Source organism: Mchenga conophoros, linkage group LG3 (assembly GCF_057382185.1).
Source record: "Mchenga conophoros isolate Kocher_MC1m ecotype Shallow Benthic linkage group LG3, M_conophoros_male_GT1.1, whole genome shotgun sequence".
Classification (NCBI taxonomy): Eukaryota; Metazoa; Chordata; class Actinopteri; order Cichliformes; family Cichlidae; genus Mchenga; species Mchenga conophoros.
This window is the reverse complement of record NC_140528.1, coordinates 16,942,193-16,967,214: the sequence shown is the minus strand read 5'-3', so window position 1 is coordinate 16,967,214 and position 25,022 is coordinate 16,942,193. Positions and strand designations below refer to the sequence as shown.

General features: G+C 42.6%; 1 protein-coding gene across 1 annotated transcript in view; it reads right to left on the bottom strand.

The window, feature by feature from the left end:
* Positions 1–3,463: 3,463 nt before the first annotated feature.
* The window catches only part of LOC146577475 (NACHT, LRR and PYD domains-containing protein 12-like), a 320,541-nt gene continuing 298,982 nt past the window's right edge, over positions 3,464–25,022 (bottom strand). Inside the window, exons 14-16 of the mRNA XM_085267663.1 lie at positions 8,825–9,001; positions 6,281–6,454; positions 3,464–5,605 (exon numbers count right to left, since the gene is read on the bottom strand). Coding sequence (XP_085123789.1) covers positions 5,596–5,605; positions 6,281–6,454; positions 8,825–9,001 — 361 coding nt within the window. The 3' untranslated portion in view covers positions 3,464–5,595. The remainder of the gene's footprint in view (positions 5,606–6,280; positions 6,455–8,824; positions 9,002–25,022) is intronic.

Genomic DNA, 25,022 nt, shown 5'->3' with positions numbered 1-25,022 from the left:
CTGCGACTGTGTGTTTCCTGGGTGAGAGAGCGCCTTTTCGTTGTTGTTGTGCTAAGCTAACAGGCAGAATGCTACAAGCATAGCTCTAAATAATGTAGCATCATGGGCAGAATGGACTGCCATACACGTTATGGGTCTGTGAGGGCGAGGAGGGAGAAAAAGGGGAGTGGAAAGGTACGAGCTGTCATCGAGAAAAAACGGGAGCTGGAAGCATGTAAATATAATAATAACCACTGCAGCCAAGAAGAGTGCCTGACGAGCCCAGTTGTAAGTAAGCTATTAAGACTTGACTGTACACCGTGTTCGTGTTTTCCTCCAAAAACAATAAGTTCCGTTGGAGCAGTCTTTCAACGCCTCTCTCTGTCTCTCGCAAGAAAAGTTGACCCACACAACAAAGTAAAGCTGTTTTTCAGCTACGAGCCGACAGGGACCCCGCCGCATTAGTCAGAGGTCCCTTTACTACAGTTCGGAGTCGCGGACCTTCAGTAATAGTAATAAATCACACAGCAATAGTACATTCATGTAGTTGTAAAAAGCATGATAATATATTAAGTAATCCAAAGTATTCAGAATACGTTACTGTCATTGAGTAACGTAACGGAATACGTTACAGAATACATTTTGGGGCATGTATTCTGTATTCTGTAATGGAATACATTTTAAAAGTAACCTTCCCAACACTGCATTTACAAGAGAGACCTGTTCCAGACAAACATATTAAAATTACAACAATAAAAGAAAAGTTTGTGTAATGTACTCAGTCACATTAAAAACGAGAACAAGTTCCCAGAGATGGTTTCACAAAAACATGTGTACGTCTTTTGAAGTCTGCAAGTGAAATCAACGGAGAGCCTTAAATCCTTCGGTTATGTTTTCCATGAAGACGGAGCAGAAAAGGAGAACGCCTTCTTCCCAAGCTCTGCATGAACTGATGGAACAGTGGATGTAATGATGTCCTGAGACTGCAGGCTGTGACTAAACTGTTTGCCTAACATGTACTCTGATAAATAGGAGGCAGTAACCCAGAAACAGATTGATAGATAAAATGATACTAATGGACCATCCTGTGTAAGACCAATGAGGACCAGTTAACCAGAGAACACAGAGTACAGTGGTGTGTTAAAGGTTTACAGACAGTTATAAATCTTAATGCCCCATGATGGACAAAATCCAACAGATGAAGAGAGCGAGCAGAGTCATTCATATAAATCATGTCATTGTAATCCAGGGCAGGTAAAAAAAAGGTGGCAGCAACAAGCTTTTTCCTGTGAAACATGATCTGTTCCTGGAAGAGAAGCCCAACTTCAGCCTCAGTGTCTTTATTAGATGTTCAATGTGTGGCTTATAGGAATGACTGTCATCAACCACAATACCGAGGTCTGTGTACGAGGCCACAGTTTCAATAGAAATACTTTGAGCAGATACAGGAGAAGGAAATAAAGCCGGACCCTCTTTCTGTTTGTGAACAACATGACTTTGGTTTTTTCTACATTTAAAGCCAGTCTGAGCCAGCTGAGACTGAATACTATCAACAGCTGCTGTAATGGTTTGAAAACTATGTTGATGGTATAAAATGAACAGATGCATCTAGATTTTGTGCCACACCGTTGACATAAGTAGCCCAGGACAGAACCCTGTGCACTCGTTCAGTGACATTTAAAAAGCTGGAATAGAGACCATTGAGCTGAACGCACTGCTGATGTCCAAAAGAACATTAGAGAAGCAGCCAGCTGCTCGGTCTGAAAGGCCTATTTCCAGTAATCTATGACATAAAATGCTGTGGTCAGCAGCTCAGCTCATAAACCAAGGGACTGGGAGCAGCTGCTGCTGAGTGTTGCTGGAGTTCCTGTGCTGTTAGATCCTCATCCTCTCCACGCAGCTTGGAAGTAGGTGAAGTTGTGCCAGAAGAGTTTTTGTTGTGGTCGACAGTGTCAAAGACTTTGATAGATCAATAAAAAGAGCTGCACAGTAGTTCTTTGCATCCAGCGCTTCATAGACGTCTTTGAGAACTTTTATCGAAGCAGTTCCAGTACTGTGCAGTTTCCTAAAACCAGACTGGAAGGGAGATAAAATCATATTTTCATCCAGATAACTTTGAAGTTGATTATTTACCAGCCTTTGAAGAACCTTAGATAAGACACAGAGTTTGGAAATTGGCCTGTAATTACTAACTGTTGAAGAATCACCAGCTTTCAGTGGGGGAGTACAGAGGCACACTTCCACATCTGTGGTAAAGCCTTCTGTTGTAGAGAAACATTAAAACTATAAGACACTGGCTCAGCTATGATATTTGCAGCCAAGTGCAAGAAGGAAGGAGAACGATTGTGAGGACGAGTTTCTGGTGTTGGGGCTATTCAAAGCCTTACAAACCTCTTCTACTGTGACAGGTGTGAAGGAAAAGGTATCAGTAACCAGGAACTACGAGCAGAGTTGTGTGCAAGAGGTTTACCATCAGATACTGTGCTGAACAAAGAACAAGAAGCAACAAAGTGTTTGTTAAAGCAACATTTCAGTTTTGTCTGACACAGGAGTGGAGTCGATATTTAAGTGAGGAGGAAGCTCTGAGGAGTCACAGCTGGCAGAGACACTTTATAGTTTGCCAAAACCTCCTACGGTCGTTTGGACTGTCAGTCGTTAAAGTAAAAAATAGTTACATCTTGATGATGGAGGCAGTAATCCGATTACACAGCTAATGAAAACGTAGCCAATCAGCATCAGAGCCAGACTTCCTGCCCAGGCCTGGTTTCTCTCATGTAGGAGATCGGCCGGTACTGAACCAAACCAGGCCTGTCCCGACCTTTCACCCTGACCTGGCAAAAAGGGGCGTGTCTGTCCACAAAGTAGACACAACTCTCCTGTAAATGTTCCCAAACTGACATTGTCAGCCTGTTTAATACGACCCCAGTTCAAACTGATGCGGGCTCGGAGCGTGAGAGTGTTTCTCACAGCACCAACTACGCAGTGATCACTCAGGTCGTTGGCAAAAACTGCAGACGTGGAAAACTTACGCAGCATATTAGTTAAAAAAGGTCAATAAGAGCAGATTTATCTGGGTGTTTAGGATCAAGACGTGTGAGGCTTTAAATAATTTGAGTTAGTTTTAAAAACAAGCAGCGTGCCTTAAAATCATCAGACACAGAAGAAAGCCAGTCCCAATGAAAATCATCCATCTGAAAGACATCATTAAAATGCAGCTCAGATAAAAGTTGAACCAGAGACGGTGATGTGCTGGGGGAAGCAGATGGAGGCTGATAGCAGCCAACAACAGTCTGATTTCCAAACAGATCAATAGTTAAGGCCAAGATTTCAAATGGCTGAGGTGCAGATGGAGAGAACAAGACTTGAGCAGCAAGACAGACCTTCACATAAACTTCCAGACCTCCGCCTTTTCTGGGACAGTCTGAGTGCTAAATGTTAAATCCATCAGTTGCTACTTCCCCCCAAAACAACAGAAAGACATTTGAAGATAATGAATGACATTTATCCCTCTAAAGAAGGACTTAGACTACGATTTAATATGAATGAGAACATGTTCATAAATGGATGCAATCAAAGATTTCATCAATCCCTGATTTAGAGACAACAGAACATTTGGTTTGATTTCACAAGATAAGAATGACGACTGAGTTGGAAGATTGTTTTATGTTTAGTCAAATCTTTCATACATAAAGTCGGATTACAAAATCATCCCCTAAGTTTGTTGTTTTATTCAAGGAATTGAAATTATAGAGAAAATCTGTGAAATGACTTAAAGAAAACAAACCACAAAAACTCTATGATGCTCTAAACCCCCTGGTTTAGGTCGGCAACCTTTCTGATGTTGAGTGCATCTAAAATTTCCTCAGAAGTCAATGTGCCATATGATTGCATTAGCAATAAATTACACACTATATAGAACCACTTTATAGGATTATATTTGTGTGCAGATGTTTGCAGCTATCAGTGAATATTTATCAGCTATTTTGAAACAAAAAAAGACTTTTTATCCATAACAGCAAATGAACTGTACAACAGAAAATACAAATGCTATTTATGGTCTCCTCACAACAATGATAAGAAAAATAAACTGGGCCAATATGTCATGTTTGTTAATACAGGGACACACATGTTAATGTGATCTCTGGTCTCCTCTGAGTGGGAGTTATTATAACTGACTGTAAAAAGTCAGCACAAGGAAAATAAACTGCACCTAAACTTGGTTTATATCTGACCCAGATAGACTGCAGGCCATAACTTCTTACCTGAAGTTCAGTTCACCTGACACTCGGTGAACTGAACCGGCGGCCGCCTCGGGTCTCTGCTCCTCCTGCCTCCCCTTTCCCTCATCCACCTGCTGCCTCTGTGGAAGCTCCGCCATAGCCACCACCAAACAACTGACTTATTTCTACACATCGACCAGCATCCGGCCAATCCACCACCTTCCATTGTTTATACCGTTACAAAAAAACAAAACAAAAAAAACATCATCAGCCCATAAAAATGAAAAATCACCATCAGTATGCCCGATGGCCAGTCCAGCTATGGTCGTGCCATCAGTTAACCCTTCATGTGGCAGCTGTGACACGCGTGCCCAGGGTTGCCGACCCCTGCTCTAAAGCATCTGATTTGGATTCCTGAGATCAAATATATTTTCCTTTGTGTTTGTTTTCTTCCCATTTGTGGCTTTAATGTAGTGTTACATCCTGTTTGTTTGCTTCCATCTGTATACATGTCCAGATTCACTGTTATGTTTCTATTCTTACATTGCTGTGTGATCACTGTTCCCTCTGCTGACTGATGTGACCTTTTGTATCTCACACTGATACTTGTCATATTTGTATCTGCGCCTAAAAGATAAAAAGTTTTCCATGCTAAAACACAGCTCCACCTCCTGCAGTTCTCCCTCTGAACCACTAGATGTCTCTGTTATCTAAATGAAGACGTGCAGCACAGCAACCACAGCAGCGCTCAGATCACACGTGTCCTGTTATTATGTATAAAAGCATGAAACAGGTGAGACAGGTGGGATCAATATTAATGTTGTGGAAATATATGAAAAAGCAACAGAAGAGTGAAAACATTTCGTGTTTCTAGAAAGATCTTTCAGCTCACAGCTGCTCACAGACTGTATTTACAAGTGACAAACTGCAACTCTACAGTACATCTACAGTATATATCAAATATATTCTGTATTCAAATCTATTGAGTGATGTTTGAAAGTCTTTCCAGGTGAGTTTGATCCATGAGGGTCTGAAGCCAGAGTCAGACAGAGACTGTGCAGAGACTGTAGAAGGACAGAGCAGCAGCAGAGCAGTCCAGATACACTGATGATCCTCTGTCAGATCCAGAGGGACACACAGGGATGATGCTGGACTCTACATTGTGTCTGACAGTGGAGCTGTTCTCAGAGCAGTTCACTCTGCAGCACTGACAGTCATCTGCACTTCTTCTCATTCCTCTGTCAGTCACTGCTGGATGAAGCTCTCCTCTCCACCTCCCAGTAACATGGCCCAGTCAGAGCGTCTCTACACACAAGCTGCTGCTGCTTCAACCTCTCTGGATCATCAGGACACAGCTCCTCCTCTCTCAGCACACACACCGTCCTGTTTACCATCATCACCTCCACCTGCAGAGAGAAGAAGGAAGAGCAGAGGAGATAAACGAGTGTTTCCAGAGACTCTTCATCAGCTGTCAGTCAGTGATGCAGCACATCCAGTATAAAGAGCAGCAGGGACTTCAGTGCTGGGACTGTACTAGGACTCATTGTTGCTTCACTTTTTCTAATCTTTGGATTTTTATTGAAGTTGATGAAAATGTTTTTCCCTCCTAGTTTGAGTTTGGACTTTCATTCATTAGAAGAACCTTGGTGTGTCCACTCTGAGCTCTGTAGGAACCCCAACAACAAGCCCAACAATCCAGATGGACGGTTCCAGCTGTTAACTGGAGGAATTCCATCCAAACATCTGCTCTCACTAAATTCTTCCTCACCTACAGACTGTGTTCTTCACTGCTTTAAACTTGGAAATGAATGCAGTCATTGGTCTGCGTGCTGCTTTGTTCAGAGAGCTGATTGGCTGTTGACAGTGTTTGATCAGAGCGTGTCAGCCGTTACTATGGTGACCATAAAGGTCAGAAACAGGAAGTGTTTGTGTCCAATCCTGAAGCCTGTCACCGTTCTCCTCTCACAGCTTCACTGAGAAGCTCCAGCTTTACAGGAAACACTGGATCTTTGTTTCATACTGACTGTGTTTAGTACAATACTGCTGACAGCACCACCCACTCACTCCATCACTCTACTTACACCAGAGTCTCCAGTCTGTAGTCTGGACTCTGCTGAAGATCAGACAGCTGCTTCACATCTGGATCCCTCAGGTTGTTGTATCTCAGGTCCAGCTGTCTCAGATGGGAGGGGTTGGACTTCAATGCTGCTGCCAGATAATCACAGCTGATCTCTGACAAACCACAGTCGATCAATCTGTATAAAGAATGAAAGATGTAAGTTTATTAGACAAAGTGTGAGCTTGAAATCATTCAGTGTTTCATCATCTGTTCAGAGCTGAAGAAGGTTCAGAATGTAGAAGTTTAGAAAATGGAAACTCCAAACAGCTGAAGCCAACAGGAAGCAGCTTCAAACAGGAAACTGTGCAGAGTTTCAGACTATATGTCCTGATGCAGCCAGTTGGATTTTGGAGATTTGAATCTCTGTTCTGTGACTAAGTCCTTGAATCATTTCTTCCAGTTGGTCCAACAAGACAGACTAAGTATTGGACATGTGTTGTGGCTCCATTAGGGGAGCTTCTAAATGTGATGTGATGGCCCCTCTGGGTCTGTCAGGTCACAGGACTGAAGAGAGCTCAAACTGGGCACACAGTTGTTCCAGTCTGGACCAAAGACTCTATACTGGGACTGAGGGACTGCTTTGACTGCACCCACTGGGACTTTTTAAAGGCTCATGTTCTCACTTAGATCATCGATTTCTACTTACATTTCTTTCTGGGAAAAATGGGGATTACTTTGGAAACAGGAAGTATTTTCCCCAATAAGCAGCCCTGGATTAGTAAATCACTCCAACATGTTCTCAGGCAGAAGAAGCTGTCTTGTTATGAGGGAGAGAAGAAAAAGATTGAGGCACAGAAACTTGTTGAAAGAGAGATAAAGCAGCTAAAATCAGGTGTAAAAGTAAAGCAGAGGATGAGCTGAATAAATGACACTCAAGGCTGGCTTGGAAAGGAATGAAGTCCATGGTGGGGATGCAGAACAAGGAGCAAAGATGAATGTGATGCTGAATCAGCAGAAGACTTGGACTCATTGGATTCCAGCTTTGATATCATTGATTTCAATGAAGAGCTTTGTGATTGTAGCAAAGGGCTGGTAGCTCTGAGAGTCCCACTGATGAGGTGTTTGTGTGGAAATCTCTTAGTGGGATCAAAGAGAGAAAAAGCCCTGGTCCTGATGCTGTGGGAGGGAAATGATTGAAGTGTGCTGTGAGGAACTGACTGGGAGATTTTCACACATTTTCCAGTCCTCCTTGGAACAACAGGAAGTTCCCAGCATATGGAAACAAAGGTTAAGTGTCCTATGGCACTCAGTGATGATGGTGCTGTGGCCCCACCACCTCCACCTCTTTGTAAAGGAACTAACTGTAATCTGAAGCTTCAAATGGAACTAAGACTTCCTCCACTAGGTGGCAGTGTCTGATGAGAAAGTGTTAGTGGAGCTGGCCTGGAGTCAGAAACAGGAAGATGCAGGATTTGGGCTGAAATGGGGAAAAGTGGTTGGCACTAGTGCCTTAAAGCAAGAAGGTTGTAGGTTGAAGCTTGTTGGCCTTTCTGTGGAGGTTGGATGTTCTCCCACAGTCCAATGAAATGCTGCTTAGGTTCATTGGTGCTTCTAAATTGGCTGTAGGTGTGGATGTGAGAGAGTGCTTCTCTGTCTCTCTCTGTTGGCCCTGTGATGGACTGCTCACCTGTGCAGGTGGACCACGCCTCTTGCCCTATGACAGCTAGGGCACAGGCTGCAGCCCTGTGAGCCTAAGCTGAATAAACAGTTAGCAAAAATGATCCATAGATGGCCTGAAATCCCCCAGTTAGCAGTTTGGTAGATAACTATGACATGCTAATCCCATCCAGCAGCTGTATTCTACCTGTAAGATGATCCCTGCTGAGCCAAAGCACTTTTTCATATACAAATTACAACCTTTAATAGAAACCTATTGGTCAGCATCTTATTAGCCTGCTGTTAGCTTCATTCCACAGAAAACTGAGAGAAACTAACAGAGTTGATAAAGAATAAAGAGAAATGTGCTGATTTAAAGCCTTTGAAGTGCTTAAAATGATCTCTGTCCACTTCTGTCCACTCATTCATTCATGTAAGCTTTCTAATGCAGCTTTGATCTTCACAGTCTGCTTCATGAAACTCATTCTAACCCTGAATGTCAGAGTGTTCCTCCTTCTCTTTCCCATCATTCATGCTGGCAGTGGAGGAGATTTGGATGTTGGACTGTGTTTTGGATGATGTGTGTATGTTTGTGTTGGACTGCTGTCTGTAAAGCAAACGCACATTTTGCTTTGGATTTCAGTGTCAGACAGACTTTAAGGTGGAATGAAGAGTTGGAGAGTTTCACAGTGAATTATCCAGTGGAGGATTTTTCTTCTTCTTTGAAGGTTTGAAATGTGAACATTGTTCTGCTGCAGTCAATGGACTAAACCAGAGAAGAAGAAAACAGACTTTACCATGAAGATCCTCAGTGTGGATCAGTATAATATCAGCCTGATGTCTGCAGTTTAGTGTCAGCACAACTTTCACATCATATTCATCTCAGCACAACTAAAACATGCTGGCTGACCTCAGAGTTTCAAGTCCACATCCTGGACTCTCCAGGAAACCACACAGATGCTTCACTCCTGAATCCTGCAGCTTGTTGTTGGAGCTCAGGTTCAGCTCTCTCAGATGGGAGGGGTTGGACTTCAGTGCTGCTGCCAGATAATCACAGCTGATCTCTGACAAACCACAGCCCCACAATCTGTATAAAGAATGAAAGATGTAAGTTTATTAGACAAAGTGCTTGAAATCATTCAGTGTTTCATCATCTGTTCAGAGCTGAAGAAGGTTCAGAATGTAGAAGTTTAGAAAATGGAAACTCCAAACAGCTGAAGCCAACAGGAAGCAGCTTCAAACAAACACAACAAGAGAAAAAACTCTGAATGTTTCACATTAAAGTCGTACATTTATCATAAAAACAGGAAAAAGACTTGAAAAAGTCGTGTTTTTCCTTCCAGGAACCACAAGGCTTCACTTTTAAAGGTGAAGTGTGAAAGAAATGGACATATTTGAAGTCCAACACCTTTTTCCAGTCACATTATTAAAGCAGACAAACTACCAGCTCATTTTCATTCCAACAAGTCATCTTCTGACCTGGACTAACAACACTGGTCTCTATGTGCAGCTGGCTGTGAGACCAGTGCTCAGGGAGCGTCTACAAAGTGCAACACTGAAAGAACATCACACACTAATTTGCTTCCAGCACTTTCACACAAACATCTACTGTCATTATTGTCACCAAACTCTGTGGATCCTTTATTGCAAATTCAAATGGGATCAAATGGTCAGACAAAAGAGGGTTATGAGGAAATATGATGAAATGTTGTGTATTAGCAGCAAGTTATTGAATCATTTTCCTCAGAAACCAAACAAAATGATTAACAAACATGTTTTTATCTGTTATCTGTCTGTCACCACTGAGAACCTAAATAATCCACAGAAGTTCTGGAAAATCATTGAGTCTCTTTCAGTGAGTAAAAGCTCCCACACTCTACCCACCTATATTTTTAAGGATTCTGTTCCTCTTCATGATAGGAAGGAGATGATGAATTGCTTTAACAAGCACTTTATATCTTCTGGCTCTTTGTTTGACTCTCTGAACCCAGTCTCTGTAAAATCCGGCACAAACCTTCCGGTGTACACTGGTCAGCCATTTAACTTTGTTCCTTTCTCTGTGCAGGAGGTCTGTAAAGCTCTTAAACTGTTAGATCCTAGAAAATCTCCAGGGCCAGACTTACTAGATCCTTACTGGTACTGAGTCTTTGTTTGTAGTGGCATTCGGTAGCTGTAGTCGGAGCGACAGTTTAGGCCCATCAGCGTCGTGTTACTGGCACAGGTGGCGTTGATTGAACAGGCCATACACTTCCTCTCGTTCCTTGGTGGGCAGAAAGTGTATATGTGCTTACATAGGTGAGTAGGCAGCTCCCCCACTGCCCGCGATCCATTGTTCATCACACATACTGGCAGTTGTGATGCGTTCAGTTTGTTCAGTAGAATTACATCAGGCAGTGGGTCTGAGACTTGGGGCCAGGTAAGTAGGTAGGTCTGTCCGGAACAGTTCACATTTGTGAGTGATGATGACCTCCAGGTTGCTTTTGCTGGGATGCTGTAGTTGGCCTTGGACCAAAGAGTACCGTAGCCTGGATGTGTTGCCAGGCCCAACAGGCACCAACTGTGATCTTCAGGTATGCTGTACGGCCACAGGCCAGACGTCTGTGAGGATAGGGGCATATGGGTACATGCATAGCAGTCAGTTTTGTTATTCAAGTGAGCTGTAGTGTTCATAAACTGCCACCAGAAGTTAGTGGCGTATCCATGGGGAAACTTGGTGTACTTTCCTTTGTCATACAGTGTCTGCCTTTTCTCCATGTAGCGTGACTTGTTGTCCCTCACGGAAGCAAAGGTGAGGAGCCTGGCCATGGTCAGGGCCGCTGCAGTTGATAAGAGCCACCACGTCATGACGACGGAACACACCCTCCTGTCGCGAGTAGACCCCCCGGCCAGGAAAGCTGACCCCTCCACCGGGCGAGATCACAACAAGCGGGCAAGCCTGCCGTCAGCTGTGTTTAGATGGCTTCACTGACTCGCCTGCAGTGACTCTGATGAATCCAGGATGGTCGTTCCGCAATTTTGCAAGCGGTCGGTGTAGTGAGGAGGACTTGGTATGGCCCCTCCCACCTGGGTGTGCTCCAGTTTTTCCTTTGGAGCACCTTGATCAGAACCCAGTCACCGGGCTTTAGCCTGCAAGACACTGGAGAAACATCATCAGGTTGTTGATTATGTACAACGATCTCTTTGTTTTCTAACAGCTTAGACATCCACTCTGCTAATGTGTTTTCTCTGATTGCTTTGTCTATTGGTTGACTGGTAATAGGCAGTGGAAACGGCCTGCCATGAATGATTTCAAATGGAGTTAGTTTATGGGAGCCTTGTGTTAAGCGCATCCACATTTTCACTAAACCCAAACATTCAGGCCACGGCCTTCCTGTTTCTGCCATGCATTTCCTGAGCCTTTGTTTTATAGTGCCGTTAGTTCTCTCTACAAGGCCTGCGCTCTGAGGGTGATAAGCACAGTGGTGTTTTATGCTGAAACCGAGTGCTTCAGAGACCTTAGTGATGACATCATTTACAAAATGAGTGCCGTTGTCTGACCGTATCAAAGCTGGGATGCCATATGTGGGTATGAAGTGATTGCACAGGCACTTTGCTACTGAAATTGCATCTGCCTTTTTCACTGGATAGATTTCCGGCCACTTTGAGAACACGTCTATAACCACTAGGGCGTATTTTGACCCTTGACATTCGCTTAGTTCAATAAAATCCATATGAATTGTGTGAAAAGGATGAGGCGGAGTTGGAAAACGGCCTCTTTGGGGGCGCAGGTTACCCTGAGCATTATATTTTTGACACGTCATGCACGTTCTGACAAATTGTTTTGCTGAAGTTTCAAAATTTACAGTGTAAAAATGAGAGTTGACAATACAGGTCATTCCCCCCGATGACAAATGCGTACAGCCATGAGTCACTAATGCCGCCATTTTGTGGAGCGATTTTGGCAACACTGGCTTGCCATAACACATCATTAAATCGTTTGTCAGAACTGCACCGTGTTTTAGCCATTTTGCCTGCTCTGCTGTGCTTGCTGCTTTTTGTTCATTTTTCAACACATCCAGTGGAATCTGATGTGTGTTTACTGCCATCAATGTCATGTTTGCCTGTTGTGCCGCCTATTTTGCTGCTCTGTCAGCAAAATTGTTGCCTGTAGTAATGAAAGAGTCAGTAGGCGTTGTAAGAGGTTGGCATGCTGGTTTGCCAATTGGTGTAATCATTCCTCTGGTTTTCCAGATTTTTTGCAAAATGATGCACAGCAGAGAAAACATACTGGCTGTCTATATAAATGGTTATTTGTTTATCTTTGTGTATTTCACATGCGCAACAATCTCGTGTGAAGTGACCTTCCTCTCCACGGTTCTAGCAGGCGTTGTCTCTATGTTATCTGCTGTTTCTGCGTGGCTGTCTGCAGCCTTGGTGTTTGTGACTTTTCTCGCCTCTCTGTTCCTGATAGCCACCTGCGAATTAGTGTTTTAGTCTGTTGTCAACAGTCAGCCTCATTTTTAAGTTACAGAATGCTTCTCCCTTTTTTTGTTATTTGTTTTTTTTTTTTGTTTGGGAGAATAGATGCAACTCTACATTTTCACTTAAGGCAGTTTTAGATAATTTCTAGTTCTTCAAACAATGCATGGATCTCACACATTTCAAACTTTCAAGTTAGGGTTGTTTCCCATTTATACAAATATATATATTTAACTTTGCATTGCTCACAGCTCATAGCTCACAGCTCTAAACCTAGGCATTTTTCAATCATATGCCTAATCACTATGTGTCACTGTGATTCTCAAGTATGGTCACAAGTTCGTTTAAATTCGTTTCCAAAACCAACAAAATAATCAAACAAAAACAAAAAACATAAACGTGTCAGGACACAAAAGAAAAAGAAAAAAAAATGCTGCCACCCGAACAAGGCAGAAGTCTGCATATGTTGGCTTGTAATAGCATGCAGCTTGTAACATGGTAGACTAATGTGCCTGTATTAATTCAGCTCCATATTATTGTGTGAAGTTTCACTGGGTTGGGAGTGGTTTTGTGTGTGTCACATTTTTGGTGAGCCAATGGCTGGAATGAGGTTGGACTAATTAGAGGCAGGTGTACTTGATTGCACTGATACACTGGTCTACTTATAGCCCACACTACAAACACTGCTGTTTTGTTTTGTCTCTCTGTGCAGGTATGTAATGTGATGAAATCAGATATGATTGGGATGGATGGGTTTTGCGCTATGAATTTTATATTAAGTGTGTGGTTTTGTCTCTCTGTGCAGGCCAGGGCCTATTATATGCCACAGCCTAAAGGCAGCAGAGTTCCAGAGGCTTGAGTGACCACTGACTATATGCTTGCAGGGTGGTGGGTCTCCAAGGACAACTTCTAACCCTGTTAAAGGCAACATGTGGGGTGCAACTTGGCTGTGTGGCATAGCTGGCTCTGGCCTTGGGACTGTGTGTTTTTATACAATTCATAAGTGGGACACTGGACTGTTTTATCTTTTATCTCTTGATATATTTTTCGTCAATAAATTATCTTTTAGAATTTTGACTGTCATCTTTTTGCCCACGACTGAGACGGTTGGTCAGACCTAGAGTCTTTCTTTGGGTGTGTTACAGCAGCTTCTGCTCTAAAAGAAACAAATAAATAAAAAGAAAAGAAAATGTGTAACATGCTCATCAGCTTAGCAGTGTCTACATATTTAATTCAGCTTCTCAATCCTGTAGTTGTAGCTGTTGTCTACAGGGTTTTGCTTATTGGTTGTTATTATAGGTGTGCTCTATATCTCAGCAATGTGTCATTCTAGGATGATAGGTTTCAAGCTGGTCAAGTGCCTTTATGCACTTCATTAGTTTAGTTATTCTCTGTATCGTCTTCATCTCACATGTCATTACACTGAGTTTCAGCAAACCTTAAGCTTGATGCAGACTACTGCTTAACAGTTATCCACCTCACATCATAACCGATTAAGGTGCCTCTTCATATTAATATTATGTCATTGTTAATATTATCCTCTTTGTCTTATATAACAGCAATAGCATATTATAATATTTTATCAGTGTGTACCATTATACTACTACTGAGCCAATTTGTTAGTTAGATCATCTTATTCGGCAAACAAATAATTTAGAATTCATCCAATCTGCGGTCACATTTGTTCTCTCTGTTGCATGGCGGACCAGGCAGTTCTATTATAATATATTATTTATATTTTATTTTGTATCCATCAAGGGCTTCAGATGACCTGCAGAATCATCCTTTTCCCAGGGTGGAGACAGTTACCTTTTCACACACTGTCCTTGGCTGAACAGTGACACAGCCTTAATATACTTATGTTATTAAAATATTTTCGTGTGAATTATTTGCTTTATATTCATTTTATACATGCTGGGCATGGTCATCATGCCAACTGTGTTTCATTGATAATATCACTTTACAGGTTGTTATCCTTGCTATTATTAATTTCAAATACTCTAAAGATAATTTCTACTGTAACTTTCCCTTTGTTCATCTTTATTTCGTACTTCTTATATTTATATCTACTCAGTGGGGTCTGTTTTCAACCCTTTTAAACTACTACAAAACTACTGTGATCTCTAGTTTTCACTTAATAAGGGATTATTAAGTTCTTCCTGATATGGGTGGTGCTGCAGATGCGGCTGCAGGAGTGAGTGATGGTTTACTAAAAGGATTGTGGGAACTGCACAGTGTCTCGTCTTCTGGTTTTACTAAACTGGCAGTTGAGTTCTATTCTTCTGACTGTTTATATTTTGTTTTCTTAAATCTCTCAGTTTACAGACACTGTTTTTGTCCGGCGTCTGGACTTTTCTTTTCTCACCACTGCTCGTCAGCAGGAGTGAGTTTTAATTTCACTTGCTTGATTACCCATCTTATTTATGTATTTACTTATTTTTGTTTAAGTAATATATACACAATACAGCTGCTATCACCTTCGCTGGTATTAGAGACGAGAGTGGTTGCTCACACGCCCTTCTACTTTCGGACTATTTCCAAAAGCGGTGTGAACTTTACGAGACGGAACTCGACCGTTCTCTCAACTCACCAGCACGTCAGTGAATAGCAGTAAAAGAAAAACACAGTAGGAGCAGCTCAGTCTCTTATTGGACCGTGAAAATTCAGCTTGCTCCATTAATTAAAACAATACACACACACACACATTCACATTCACAGCTTCGACGCGCGCGACCGGAACCCTTATGATAAGGGGAGCTCCCAGAGCTACTTACTCCCTAGACCCAGTCTAGACCCAGCTGGGGGAGCTACCCAGAGCTCCAAAGCTACCAGTCGACGAGCTTCCAAAGCTTCCAGTCGACGAGCTACGCTACCAGTCGACGAGCTCCCAGAGCTACCAGTCGACGAGCTACTTCCGCTATTTTAAATTCCCTGAATTCAAAATGCGCTTTTACGCAAGATTGTGTCAGTGTGTCTGTATCTACCTGGTCGGTGTCGCCGGGTCTGGTCCACCTCGATCGGGTCCCACCACCGTGGGTCGCTTTCTAAGACGTTGGCCAAGACCCGAATTTAACGCTCCTGGTCTTTTTCCACACACCTGGTGTGTGGGCTGTCGACAGGCGAACAACGTGGACTGGTCACGGAGATGGGACACGATGGAGGTGATCCGGCTGTCGAAGGACCAAGAAATGTTGGGGGAAAACTCTGTAAAAAACCCAGGAGAAATAAAGACACAATGAGACAAAGTTACTTTCTTTATCAAACGTGTACACGGGTGAGCTGCTAAGAACAACTCACACCATGCACAGTGGCTTGGTAATTTTTATAGGAAAGACAGTGAGAACAGGATAAGAAAATACAAAACAAATAAAATAAACAACTCCATATGTGGCGCTAGTCTCGTCAGCAGAGAGCTGGGAGAAGGCTGTGAGAGATAAAACAATCTAAAACAATATGTCCCAGAAACAAGATGTCTTTGCTGGGAAAGTCTAAAAAGATCATTCTAAACTAATCTAACCATAGGCAAAGGGCAGACAAAAGGCATCTTTGTACATTTAAAAGAAGGTAAAGAAACATAGAATCATTTTTCCTGTAACACTTAATGAAACTGGCAGCTGATTTTGTGGCAGAGCCTCTCACAACACTTTTCAACCTCACACTGGATACGAATAAAATTCCTTCTGTATGGAAATCAGCTTTTGTTGTTCCTCTATTAAAAGGGGGTGACCCAGCAGTGTTAACTAATTACAGACCAATATCTAATCTATCTGTGCTGGCCAAAGTTCTTGAATCTCTTGTGTGTGAGCAGTTAAAGGAGTTTTTACACACCAATGCCATTTTATCTGAATATCAACCAGGCTTTAGGAAGAATCACAGTACTATCACAGCTGCAATTAGAGTGGTAAATGATATTACTATTGCACTTGATAAAAAAAACAACACTCTGCATCCCTTTTTATTGATTTGTCAAAAGCATTTGACACTGTTGATCATTGTGTTTTAAAACTTAAACTCTTCCAGGCAGGACTCTCTGAGAGAGCAGTGGATGGTTCTCAAACTACCTCAGTAACAGGACTCAGTGCATTAAATCTGACGGTCTATGTTCTGACTTTGTTACAGTGCACAACGGAGTGCCACAGGGTTCTGTATTAGGTCCCCTTCTATTTATCATTTACGTAAACAATCTTAGTCTAAATGTGCCAGATGCAAACTTGCACTTCTATGCTGATGATGCAGTTATTTACAGCTGTGGTTCAACTCTTGTCCAAGCCATTGACTCCTTGCAGAAAGCCTTTTCTGCTGTCCAGCACTCATTACTTCAGCTTAAACTTGTTCTCAGCGCAGACAAAACAAAGCTCATGCTGTTTTCTAAATCAAGGAATTTGGCCCAAATAATCCCACCAGTAACCACTCTTGAAGGTAATAAAATAGAGTTGGTTCACACCTATAAATATCTGGGAATCTTAATTGATGACTCGCTCACCTTCAAACCACATGTAGAGAATCTTGTAAAAAATCTGAAGTTAAAACTGAGATTTTATTTTCAAAATAAGTTTTGTTTCTCTTTTAATTCAAAGAAGCGGCTTGTTGTTGCAACATTTTTGCCTGTGCTGGATTATGGTGATATTCTATATATGAATGCTTCTGCTCAATGTCTTCGAATGGTTGATTCTGTGTGTCGTGCTTCTCTGAGGTTCATCACTAACCGTAAATTTCAGACTCACCACTGTGAGTTATACTCTCAGGTAGGATGGCCTGCTTTGGTAAGTCGGAGGAACTCTCATTTATACACTTTTATATATAAGGCGATACTTGGGTTGTTGCTTTCCTATATACACTCAACAAAAATATAAACGCAACACCTTTGTTACTGCTCCCATTCCCCATGGGATGGACGTAGAGACCTAAAATTCATTCCAGATACACAATATAACCATCCCTCCCAAACAGTGGTCACAAATCAGTCCAAATGTGTGGTAGTGGGCACATCTGCCATATTGAGATAATCCATCCCACCTCACAGGTGTGCCACATCAGGATGCTGATCTGACATCATGAGTAGTGCACAGGTGTACCTCAGACTGCCCACAACAAAAGGCCACCCTGGAATGTGCAGTTTTGTCTCACAGCAAAATGCCACAGATGCCACAAGCAATGAGGGAGCGTGCAATTGGCATGCTGACAGCAGGAATGTCAACCAGATCTGTCGCCCGTGCATTGAATGTTCATTTCTCAACCATAAGCCGTCTCCACAGGCGTTTCAGAGAATATGGCAGCACATCCAACCGGCCTCACAACCGCAGACCTCGTGTAACCACACCAGCCCAGGACCTCCACATCCAGCAGGTTCACCTCCAAGATCGTCTGAGACCAGCCACCCAGACAGCTGCTGGAACAATTGGTTTGCACAACCAAACAATTTCTGCACAAACTGTCAGAAACCGTCTCAGGGACGCTCAACTGCATGCCCGTCGTCCTCATCGGGGTCTTGACCTGACTCCAGCTCGTCGCCGTAACAGACTTGTGTGGGCAAATGCTCACATTCGATGGCGTCTGGCACGTTGGAGAGGTGTGCGCTTCACGGATGAATCATGGTTCACATTGTTCAGGGCAGATGGCAGCTGAGAATGTCCCAGTTCTTGCATGGCCAGCATACTCACCGGACATGTCACCCATTGAGCATGTTCGGGATGTGCTTGACCGGCGTATACGACAGCGTGTACCAGTTCCCACGAATATCCAACAACCTCGCACAGCCATTGAAGTGGAGTGGACCAACATTCCACAGGCCACAATTGACAATCTGATAGACTCCATGCGACGATGTGTTGCACTGCATGAGGCAAATGGTGGTCACACCAGATACTGACCGGTTCTGGGTCCCCAGACCCCCAATAGCGCAAAAAACTGCACATTCCAGGGTGGCCTTTTGTTGTGGGCAGTCTGAGGTACACCTGTGCACTACTCATGATGTCAGATCAGCATCCTGATGTGGCACACCTGTGAGGTGGGATGGATTATCTCAATATGGCAGATGTGCCCACTACCACACATTTGGACTGATTTGTGACCACTGTTTGGGAGGGATGGTTATATTGTGTATCTGGAATGAATTTTAGGTCTCTACGTCCATCCCATGGGGAATGGGAGCAGTAACAAAGGTGTTGCGTTTATATTTTTGTTGAGTGTATGTTCCCTGCTAGCAATGAAACATGCTGGTCGGTATTCTCTTCGTCCGCATGGCTACTTGTTGCTTTCTGTTCCATTTGCCCGAACTGAACTTGGTAAAAGAGCTTTTGTCCATTTAGCACCCTTGGCTTGGAACAAACTGCAGAAGGAATGGAAAATGACTGAATTAATTTCATTAAGTGCTTTTAAATCTAAACTATGAACCCTTGAGGCCAAGTCCATAACATGAAACTGTTTCAATTAGATTGATTGTCATTTTAACTGACCTTTTTATTTTTATTTGAAATTTATTGACTTTTATTGAATTTTATTTTATTTGTATTCTTTCACTTATTGTTGCTGCCTGTGTTTGATTGAGTAATTTCTGTAACTGTGAGACACTTGCTGCTGCCTATCTTGGCCAGGTCTCCCGTGAAGAAGAGGTTTTTAATCTCAATGGGATCTTCCTGGTTAAATAAAGGTTTAATAAAAGAAAATTAAATTTTTTTTTTTTACAAACGCAGTGTTGGACTTGGATCAACAGGATAAGCTGATGTTTAAAGGCATTTGAGTCTCGCTGTATGAGAGTCCAGTTATTACTCAATATTTATGGATGATGTTCTTTCAGTGTTGCACTTTGTAGACGCTCCCTGAGCCTCACAGCCAGCTGCACATGGACCAGCTGACATTACCCAGCATTAGAGGCGGGTGTAAAAAAATGGATTTTCCTCTTTAAATGGTTTTAATTTGAATAAAGCGATGTTGATTCATTCAGTCCTGAATCGATTTTTAATATAAATGTATTTTGCCAGAATCTCAGGTTAAAGCTCCCAAAAGTATTTCAACAACAAGCAAACAGATAAAACAGTAAATGAGAGCAGCTAAACACACAAAGATGGAAACACAGAGCGTGGATCGTACACTCGACAGCACGTACACGGACACGCCGTCGGGGCTGAAAGTGGACAGCTCACAGATCCTGAAGCTGCAGGTTTCATCTGTCTCCAACCAAAACTGACTGAACCAGCAGCAGAAGAAGATCCAAACTACGCTTTACGTTTGATGAACATCGTCATGAATTCTCTCTGACTTTGACGTTTACTTCCTGCACAGCTCTCTCTCTCTCAGTGTACTTCAAGAACAGTTTACCTTCAAAAATCTGTTTCCTGCATTATTCACTGCTTATTACGCACCAGTCTGCTGTTGTGTTCACTGCTGTCGGCCTCCGAAAACAAAGCCTCATTTCTGCTGTTCAATACTGAAGAAATTTAAACCTTTTAAAATGATGACAGATTACAAACTCTCAGCTGTGTCTGTAATCAAACTTCTGTAACTTTGCTTCACTTCAGCAGCATCAGCTCATGTTCACATGTTGATTCATGGTTTGCTTCAGTTTTTGATGGACTGCAGAATATTTTGAAGGTTATCTGCTATAAAAAGCCAGAACAGGAAAATCTGCTTCATGTGTTTCTGTTTGATCCTCAGTGACTTTGACACAAAGGCCTCTGCTGTGATGATCACACCTCTGATCAAGTCTCACAGTGTCAGCTTTGTTTTTATACATATGGATATGTGCTGATAAATGATCAGAATTATAATATTTCCCACTGTCTGCTGTGTGCCGTGACCTTTGACCTGCTAAAGACAGTCAGCTGTGGATTATTCATTGTTGTGTCTGATACTTAGAACTGTGAGGAAGAACACTACACAGTTAATCAGGGTCCCCTCTCTCTGAATCAGGAAAGGTGGGCAGGCCGCGTGTGGGCCGCGGGCCATACGTTGAGTATCACTGTTTGAAATGTGAACATTGTTTTGCTGCAGTCAATGGACTAAACCAGAGAAGAAGAAAACAGACTTTACCATGAAGATCCTCAGTGTGGATCAGTATAATATCAGCCTGATGTCTGCAGTTTAGTGTCAGCACAACTTTCACATCATATTCATCTCAGCACAACTAAAACATGCTGACTGACCTCAGAGTTTCAAGTCCACATCCTGGACTCTCCAGGAAACCACACAGATGCTTCACTCCTGGATCCTGCAGCTTGTTGTTCAGGCTCAGGTCCAGCTCTCTCAGATGGGAGGGGTTGGACTTCAGTGCTGCTGCCAGATAATCACAGCTGATCTCTGACAAACCACAGCCCTTAAAACTGTATAAAGAATGAAAGATGTAAGTTTATTAGACAAAGTGTGAGCTTGAAATCATTCAGTGTTTCATCATCTGTTCAGAGCTGAAGAAGGTTCAGAATGTAGAAGTTTAGAAAATGGAAACTCCAAACAGCTGAAGCCAACAGGAAGCAGCTTCAAACAAACACAACAAGAGAAAAAACTCTGAATATTTCACATTAAAGTCGTACATTTATCATAAAAACAGGACAAAGACTTGAAAAAGTCGTGTTTTTCCTTCCAGGAACCACAAAGCTTCACTTTTAAAGGTGAAGTGTGAAAGAAATGGACATATTTGAAGTCCAACACCTTTTTCCAGTCACATTATTAAAGCAGACAAACTACAAGCTCATTTTCATTCCAACAAGTCATCTTCTGACCTGGACTAACAACACTGGTCTCTATGTGCAGCTGGCTGTGAGACCAGTGCTCAGGGACCGTCTACAAAGTGCAACACTGAAAGAACATCACACACTCATTTGCTTCCATCATCCAACCTGAAGAGGAAACAGAGACGGCTCCCCTTCAAAGTAAAAACTGCTCCTTTTGGACACAGTATCAAAGAAAGTCTACAGTATAACATAGAAAAGACAGAACAAAGTTTTGGTTGTTTTTAAATTGTGCAGAAATGAAACTACACTAAGTTCAATTATGTGACAGACATTTCATCCCATGTCAGTTTGGCCTCATCCTGGGCCGGATTATCCAGCACACACTCTGACCACAGGCCCAGGGACCACGCACAGCTGGGCTCCATCCAAGAGACAGAAAACAAACCAACACAATAATAAAAAGCACCATGTGATCTTCTCACATCTTCAAGACAAACATAGTAAAAACATGAGCATATTTGTTTCCTGATAAAATGATGTGACAGGTAGAACAGAGTAAAGTGGTGGTGTTACAGCCTTTCTCCCCTCTGCTGCCGAGGCTGTTAGTCTCTCCCAAACTCAGCTACAGGACTTCCAAATGAATGACAGCAGCAGAAGTTCCTTTACAAATGAAAGAGGAAGAGCAGAAGAAGAGGAGAGGGAGGCCATCCTGACCATCACTCCAGCTGAAAACATCACACTTCCATTAAAGTTGGTGAGGAAATGTTGAGCAGGATGAGCTGCTGGCTAATCTGGAGGCTGTAGCAGCAGCTCACAGTCACAGTGGATTTCCACTCATGAAAAAGCTCTGGCTGCTTCATTTCTCATCTCATATCAGAGACTTTAATGCTTCACTGAAGCTGTACTGTGATGCTTCCATATCCCAGTGAGGCCTCCATAATGATTTCAGCTGTTCTGTGCACACACTGTGTGCCCTGTATGGCTCAAAGTCTCTGCAGCCTGTTTTTATCTGCTATCATCAGATCTTCATCATCCTCATTCACATCCCTCACACACTCTACAGCCTCATCAGCACCGACTTCATCTTCACTGACTGATGGAGCACAACATGAACCTGTGGAGGCTGAAACACTGTCCTGTCAAACATCTCCCCGTCACCACTCCACTTCTGTCAGCCTTTAAATGAACCCTGCTCAAGTCTGTCACTTCTGTTTGGAGCCAAAAGAGGTTAAAGATTACGCCACTACATTCTTGTCTAGAAAATATTAAAAGTGTATTTGGTGACACACAAAAAAGGGTAAAGTTTAAGTATAGTTTGGGTCCACACATGTCCAAACCCTGGTGTGTAGGCCTACTTAGTATTGAGAAAAGCCCACTAAAAGAACGCCCACCAGACCAAAGCAATGGTTTTGACTTGATCAGCATTAACCCAGCCCCCTGACTTTGATGGGTGAAGCTGACAAATAAAATGTATTTATGAACACCGATGCAGGGCCAGGAGTAGCAACGTGAATTAAATAAATACATCATTAAATAATTCATTAAATGTGTCAGTAAAACAATTAAAATAGAAAACAAACCAATAACTGATTAAATATGTAATTAACTAATTAGAATAGTACATAAATAAATAATGAATTGTTTTAAATCAAATTAACTGATAATTCATTATCAATATATTTTTTAATTAATTATGTACATTTTTAATTAATTACTGAAATAAATAATTCATTAGTGATGTATTTATTTAATACAACCATAAAATTATTGCTAGTTTACTCAAAATAAATTTAAGACATCAATATTAAAGGTTAAATTATGATAATGAATACATGCAACTATAACTGATGACGTAAGAATTTGGATTTTTTAAGCTAAAGCGAAGCTGCTGACTCACTTGGCATGTTACTCTCAAATCCTCCCTAATAACAATAACATAATTACACTTTAGCCACAAGAGGGCAGCAGCATTAATACAAGTCACGTGTATATAAAGGTACAGTGATTATATTACAGTGATTTTGACAAAAACAAAACAGAAGTTGATGGCACTGTGTTTTTCCATAACATACCAACCAAATTAAATAATAAAAACTTTATAACTTACAGAACTTTTTTAGAGACTTTGACCACTGGCAGCAGCCTCAGAAGAGACTCCTCTGAAGCAGAGTATTTATGCAGGTCAAACACATCCAGATCTTTTTCTGATGACAGTAAGATGAAGACCAGAGCTGACCACTGAGCAGGAGACAGTTCATCTGTTCGGAGACGTCCTGATCTCAGGAACTGTTGGATCTCCTCCACTAGAGAACGATCATTCAGTTCATTCAGACAGTGAAACAGATTGATGCTTTTCTCTGCAGACAGATTCTCACTGAGCTTCTTCTTGATGTACTGAACTGCTTCCTGATTGGTCTGTGAGCTACTTCCTGTCTGTGTCAGCAGACCTCGTAGGAGAGTCTGATTGGTCTGCATTGAAAGACCCAGGAGGAAGCGGAAGAACAAGTCCAGGTGTCCATTTGGACTCTGTAAGGCCTTGTCCACAGATCTCTGGTGGAGAGATTGAAGTTTTGGTTTATCAAATAATTTAGACCACATGGACGTTGTTTGTTGTTCTTCTTCCAGCAGATTAAGTCCAGAGTTGATGAAGGTCAGGTGGACATGAAGAGCAGCCAGAAACTCCTGAACACTGAGATGAACAAAGCAGAACACCTTGTCCTGGTACAGTTGTTTCTCCTCTTTAAAGATCTGTGTGAACACTCCTGAGTACACTGAGGCTGCTAAGGGCTAATCTAAAGAAGGGTATCAAAAAAGCCAAACACGGAGATCACGTGACCCGTCGTCAGGAATGCCAGCATAGTTTTTAGCTCTGCACACATTGTCACTGTTTATCACTATCCTGTCATATAAATTAGTTATCTCAACGCCGATCCCACTATGGACACCGCTTCAACCAGAGACTCGCGGAAAAGGGAGATTGCTCAGTCTCCCTTAAAGAAGAAGTTTAAAGATTCCTCCGTCACTAAGGAAGACCTCGACGAGGCTATTGCTAACGGTGTGAAGCTAGCACTTCAGGAACAACAAAAGTCCCTCGATTCAGTGGTTGCCTCGGCAGTCAGGGAAGCTATGGACTCTATCTTAATTCCTGCTCTGCGCGACCTACGCACAGACCTTCAAAAGACCAATGAAGTGGTAAATAATGTTAGCGGGGAAATCGAGAGGGTAACTGCAATGGCTAAACGCACTCAAGACCGAGTGGACTCAGTGCAAGCCGCCGCGCGTGAGGACAGACGATCGGTTATCGATCTGAAGAAACAACTCGATCTACTCACGACAAAGCTTACAGATCTGGAGGACAGGGGTCGCAGGAATAACATCAGGCTTGTTGGCTTACCTGAAATGCTGGAGGGCTCGGATACAGTTGGCTACATTAAGGCCAATCTCCCCAAGTGGATTCCGTCGTTGGAGGGGCACAACATCGACATCGAACGAGCGCATCGGGTGTACGACGGCCGCGATACTAATACCAAGAAGCCTCGCACCCTAATCTTCAGATTGTTACGGTGGCAGGACAGATCGGCAATTCTCAAAGGGCCACGCAAAGCATATCCAGTGAAGCATGCCGCCAACACCACTCTTCTTTTCTTCCCTGACTTCAGTCCGACTACAACAGCAAAGAGGAAGAGTTTCTCTCCCGTCATGAAGAAGGCTACGGCTATGGGCCTGGAACCATTCCTCATTTACCCCGCCGTGATGAAGATAGAGCACGGTGGTAAGAAGATGGCTTTCGAATCCCCTCAACTGGCAGAAGATTTCATTAACTCCCTGCCGCGTAAGCTGAATCCTGCAACGCCGCAGTGTGTTGATGGGGCCCCCGCTTTTCCTCCCGATCTAAACAGCGCGGCCAACAACGCTGGCAATCAGCATGCGGGAGAAGGCAACTTAGTGGACATGAATGACTGAACGCCGGTTAGTTGTCCTGTT